This window comes from Carya illinoinensis, chromosome 7, assembly GCF_018687715.1.
Source record: "Carya illinoinensis cultivar Pawnee chromosome 7, C.illinoinensisPawnee_v1, whole genome shotgun sequence".
Lineage (NCBI taxonomy): Eukaryota > Viridiplantae > Streptophyta > Magnoliopsida > Fagales > Juglandaceae > Carya > Carya illinoinensis.
This window is the reverse complement of record NC_056758.1, coordinates 4050980-4056841: the sequence shown is the minus strand read 5'-3', so window position 1 is coordinate 4056841 and position 5862 is coordinate 4050980. Positions and strand designations below refer to the sequence as shown.

Sequence of the window (5862 nt, the reverse complement as noted above, 5' to 3'; positions counted from 1 at the left end):
TTAAGTAAAATGAGTCAAATTTTACGTTTCACTTGGCATTTTGATAATACAATGCCAGTGCTCTATTGCTCTTACAATAGCTAGCTTGCATTTGGGTTTTAAAACGACGTACATGCATTTGTTAATTAGGTACGTCGACTAATTACGTAAATTTTGTAATGCGTTTGGTGGCAAGCGTTATGAAAAGTTTTTATTAATTAAGTCGGGCTAAACGTCTGATTAATCTTGCTATATATATATATACACATATATAATGAGGCATGCAGGAATATATAATAATATATATATATATATAGAAGAAGAATGCAAGTGAAGTACATGCATATTGATCATGATTCGTTAAGCTGTCTATTAATTAATGATCAATCCTATAAAGTAATTAAAGCGTGATTAGTAGTTAATGTAATTAATTATACAAAGAAAGCTAGCCATGCCATGCATGTTCTTTTCTATATATTTAGACGCGTACGCCTCGGCCAGTACTCAATATTCTTCAACTTTATATTATTCTAGGATCGGAATAGGATTAAAGATCATGCATGGTGATCAAGACCCGACCATTAATTACTTTGAGAATAGCTCTAATTAATTATAATTAGTTTGTCCTTGCCGTCGAATAAAAAAATGATCGATCAGGTTTCATCTTTTTGCATAAAATAAATGCTCTCTATTTGTTGGGCACGGGGGCCCTCGATCATGGTGAAGTACAAGGCCAAACTACCTACCTCTCTACATGATGAACACTTCGATCATATGGGTTAGGGAAAAATGATTGGATGTGGATGCCCATCTTAATTATGATCACTCAATTCTTAAGTGACACATACTCTACAAATTCATGTAGCTAGCTAGAGTATTGACTCCTTTTGAAAGACAAAATCATTTGGAATTCACTTGTCCAAACAACAACATCAAAGACTACTATATCTAACTTCTTCTCTTCTTCTCTCTCTTAAAAAGAGAAATAGTACTGCTTTGCTTTAGGAAATAGGCCGATGGGATATATATTTGGATGTAGATGATGGCCATGATCAATTATGAAGTGTAGACTCTTCTCTTTCTCTCTCTCTCTCTCTCTGATCTGAAAGTTTGGCATGTAAATACATGAAGATTGACATGATGTTTAAACACCCTCGTCCAATAAAGGGTTAGTTTCTATAGTACTTTTTCTCAACATATATTAAGCTTCAAGAGAGGATAATATTGAGATGTGAAAGGAAGAATGATACTTTGCCCATGCCTATCATCTATGGTTATTTATGATCCTAACCAACTAACGGAAGTAGGGTGGTGGGAGTACGGACTTGCCTATATATATAATATATAACGGATTATCCATGATAAGCACTTTCAAAATTGTCCTGTAATTAGATATATAGCTAGCTAATTGCTGCAATTAATATGGTTTTGGACCCCACTGATCTCGATCATCTGTCGATCCATATATACCATTCAGCTTGCAGCCTGCACCATGCATTTGGATCCGGTTCTTGATCTCATGTATCCCATCCAATGAGAAACAAAAGGTACTTAATTATGGATTAATTATTTGGCTACTCCATGCCTCTCAATTACACTGGTCTCAGATTCCCAAGATCAAGACCATTCCATTTGTAGAAAGATCAGAGCGAGCATTCTATTTGTTTAGGGTAGTGATAGGGTTACCACTCTATTACTACCCATCTATCACTCAAGTGCATTTCAAGTTTTTTTATTTTTATTTTATTTTCTTTTAAGTATTTTTTTAACATCCTTAATCATTAAGAAAAAATTAAAAAAATATATAACTTTACTAATACTCACTTCCTTAATTATTAAGTAAAATAAAAAATTAAAAAAAAAATCAAATACAAAAAGAATATATAGTAGATAAGTTGTAATTGAGTAACAAGAGTATCATTTTCCATTTGTTTAAGTCAAGTAGTTCAAGCTTGGTATTAAGTAGTTATCAGACAGAGACTATAAATTTGAGCTTGTAATACTTTGTTTATTAGAAGTATGAATTCCAATGTATATTTCCTAACAAGCGTATGTGCTAGCGATCGAGCATGTACTCCAATTCATAGTGTTTTCCTATATCTTGAATTAATCATGCAAATCTCCTCAGTGCAGCTCAGATCCTAATCTGATCTTAAATACCGTATATGAAAGTACTAATAAGGATGTTCAGGTATAAAGCTAATTAAGACTGCAAGTAATTTATTATTCCACTACCTTCAAAATTTGGAGGCTTTCTGACAGGCTTCGATCTCAACATACGTAGATGATCAGAAAGATATACTGCAGCAGACACAAATTAAAGACATGAGAAGCTAGCAAGCTAGCTAGCTAGGAAGACAAAAATTAAAGTTATATATACCAATAAATACACACGAGTGATATATTTTAGTGCCAAACCTTGAACCATAAGACAAGCAATTAATGATCTGATAGTGAGCTAGGACTATCTAGCTACAGTACAGCATGATGATCTATATATTCCCAGATAAAAATGATTCCCTAACTAGTGAGATAAATTAGAAATGAAAATTAAACCATAGGAGTTTTTTTTGAGAATTTAGATTAACATTATGGGCTCATAGATATGTAGATTCATGTGTAGCATCAAAACATTCTACTTAAAAAGTAAGTGACATGATATGGTGATGATCTTAATGGCCAATTCTGCAAAGTGGGGTTAAGTGGAAAATTTTGTTTTAGATTAGGGGATAAAATGATAATTTTGATAGTTTAGTGATCCTATTGCAAAATGAGTGGCAAACGCTGGAAAAATGCAATTTCTCCCTCAAAATTAAACTCTAGAAAACGAATTTGAATGCTCATCAACAATACAATATTGTAGAACCCTAGCATTCAGTTGTAGCGTCAAGAGAATTTACCAACTAAGAAGACATTCAACTGACTTATAGGGTAACTAATTAACTTCAAGTAATTAATTAAATTTCAGCAGCTGCACCACCAACCACCAAACTCTCATACTTCTTCTATAAACGGTTCAATGGAGCTAGTGCTATTCCTAGGCCATGTTCAGTACATGATGATCAGCTTCTTGTGAGGAGTGGCAGAGGAAGCTAAGCTGTAGAAATTAGAAAAACAACGTACCACCATGATTCCTGTTTCAGTCCTATCCAAAATGTGCATGTATGAAATAGAAATACAAGGAGTTGATGTAAAGGCAAGTGTAGTAGACCGTGGTGTTCTTGTAGATGCCCATATTGCAGAGTTAAGGTCTGCCCTCGAAAAGCCTTTTGTTAATCCTCTTGTCACATTTGATATTAAGTGCATTCCAAATTACATTAATGGTGCAGCTTTGCTGATCCTTTGTGTTGGGACTCGATGCCTGATAGTTCAGTTGCACTGCATAGATTCATTTCCTGAATCTATCAAGAAGTTTTTGAGTGATGAGAATGTGTGTTTTGTGGGTATGGGAGTTAAGAATAAAGTAAAGAAGATACTGCTATGGCCGCAGATGGAGAATTGTAAGACTGGTGTAGAGCTGGGTCATTTGGCTGCTAGGGTTCTTAAGAAGCCCAAGATTGATGGATCTAGTGCTGGTTTAGTTGAGTTAGCAAGTGAAGTTGGGCTGCACATTCATGAGGAACCAAAAAGTGCAAGTTTCTCAGACTGGAGTGCTAGGGTTTTCTCTCATGAACAGGTCAAGTATGCCATTCATGATGCTTGTACTTGTTATATGATTGCAGACTATCTCTTAAATTTGCTCTAGGCCGTTTTCATCTCCATCATGTACTTAAAGAGATGGCCTTTTTTTAAAAAGTTTTTGTGGTCTTATTGTCTTTTGTGGGCTTTTGTATCTTTTCATCTCTTTTGAGGTTTTGGGTTTGGTGTTTTGATTTTCTCAGTGTTCTTGTGGAGATCTTTAAGGCTGCCTACTAATATTTCTTGAGATTTAACTCAAGCAAAGGACCGGAGTGGCCGGCATGCATGTAATTTGAGGCAGGTTATACTAATGTTCAAAATAATATTAATTTTGAGAAAATTGACCAATGCTAATATATATATATATATATTTTTTTTACATTAATATTATTATTTTTTTGATTATAAATATATATAATCTCCAATTTGCTCCAGTAAGTTTGATTCTTATGGATATCTGGCATGGATCCACCAAAAATCATGCATGAATGATACCCAATCTACACATGACCTTATTCAGACTACATGATAAATCAAATCTTTCAAAAGAAGCTCTCATGAGATGATCTGTCTGTAGTTAAAATTGCTTGGGGGAGAAATATATATATATATATATATATATACATACATACATACATACATACATACATACATGATTGTCATGTGAATTTATAATGAAGAATGACTCGTCAGTTCTACATTTCTTAACAAAAGCTTGATGTGAATTTTAAATTTTCTCTTCCAAATAATATAAGAGTTGTTCTATATTCAAGTTAGTGTATAGAGCACACCATCTATATCAGTATGAGAATAGATGGTAAGATTTGATCTATAAAATTTAAATTTTAAAATTTCTATCTCAAATCAAATTTTAACATGTAAACACTTTACTATACATGTTATCCACACCGTCATAATGTATTTTTTTTTTTTTTTGGAAGCATTATCAAAGTAAATTGGGCCTGCACTAGAGCACTTTGTGAGGTCTCCCAATTTCTATATATCTATGATCTCTTCGAATTTTCTAGCTTTTGGAGCAGTACTTGAGACCCACGTACACTCCTAAGAGAAGCCAAAATATGCAAGATTTTAAAATTTCAATCTTGGATCTATATATATGCATTTTTGTATTTTTTTCCCAAATACAAATTATTCTGTAATAAACATTTTACTGTTTTGGGTTTCCAATAGTCAATTAATTGCAAAAACAAAGTAAAATAGACTGAAATATGAGCTACAAAGTGGATAATCTATATCATGTATGTATAATAATAAGCAAGAAGCAAGAAAGAATTTAATGAGGGGTCATTTTCTCAGCACAGAAGAACCACGTGTGGCAAAATAACAACTGGGACCCCAAATCAACCGCATATACGATGGATGTTTGGGTCAACTTTTTCTTTTGGTCACAAGAAAAAGGAATCGTGATGGAGGAGGACATTGTGCTAATGGATTGAGCCGCGAGGTTCATTTATTTTACTTATTTATTTATAGCACCACACCAGACAGACAACACACAATGTCGTGTTGTAAACTTTGTAGGACTACCAAAAAAGTCTGATTTGACACAAGTTTTTGTCTCTCCTTCTCTGCTAACTGGGGACCCAATAACCCAAGATGTGTGTTCGTGGCCAAAGTTTCTGGGGCTGCCACAAGGATGGATGGGTGGGTTGTTGTTGGACTTTGACAACTCAAAAGTGATTTCTCTATTGTCGTTTTGTGCTTTGTTTTGTTCACTTTTCACTCACTCTGTTTCAGTTTTAGTGAAACGTGGGATGTAATATTTGGGAGTTTCAATTTATCTCTGGATTAAGAGTTCATTGATACCCATAAAGCATTCTAGGCCTCCAAATGTGAAAATGGAAATCCAAGTCTGACTTCTAGGCATATTGAAACAGAGTGAAGTATTGAGAATTCTTCCTATTCATTGACATTACAACTTCTACAGAGAAAATGAGAATATTGCAGCAAAAATAAAAAAAGAAAACTATGTGGGGACTTGATCTACATTGTGAAACGTGGCTTGGTGCAAGTGCAATGATGGTGCCAATATGTCATAATCAAATTCCACTCAGACGTTGACATGTGGCGTGTCGGCTAGTGCTTGTAAAACCCAATCACTTTCTGCCACCTGACCCTAACTTTGGAGGTTATCAGAAAAACCAAGCTGGCATGTGATGTCCTTATTAACAAGGCTGACAAATT

The 5862-nt window shown here is 34.2% G+C and overlaps 1 protein-coding gene across 1 annotated transcript; it reads left to right on the top strand.

The window, feature by feature from the left end:
• The first annotated feature begins 3106 nt into the window (after positions 1-3106).
• LOC122315527 lies at positions 3107-3724 on the top strand. Its single transcript, XM_043131476.1, has one exon. The coding sequence runs from the start codon at positions 3107-3109 to the stop codon at positions 3722-3724; it is 618 nt and encodes a 205-aa protein (XP_042987410.1).
• The last annotated feature ends 2138 nt before the right edge of the window (positions 3725-5862 follow it).

What these genes read in the sequence shown, in the direction of transcription:
- LOC122315527 (XM_043131476.1), top strand. Translation starts at nt 3,107, where the DNA reads ATGATTCCTGTTTCAGTCCTATCCAAAATGTGCATGTATGAAATAGAA.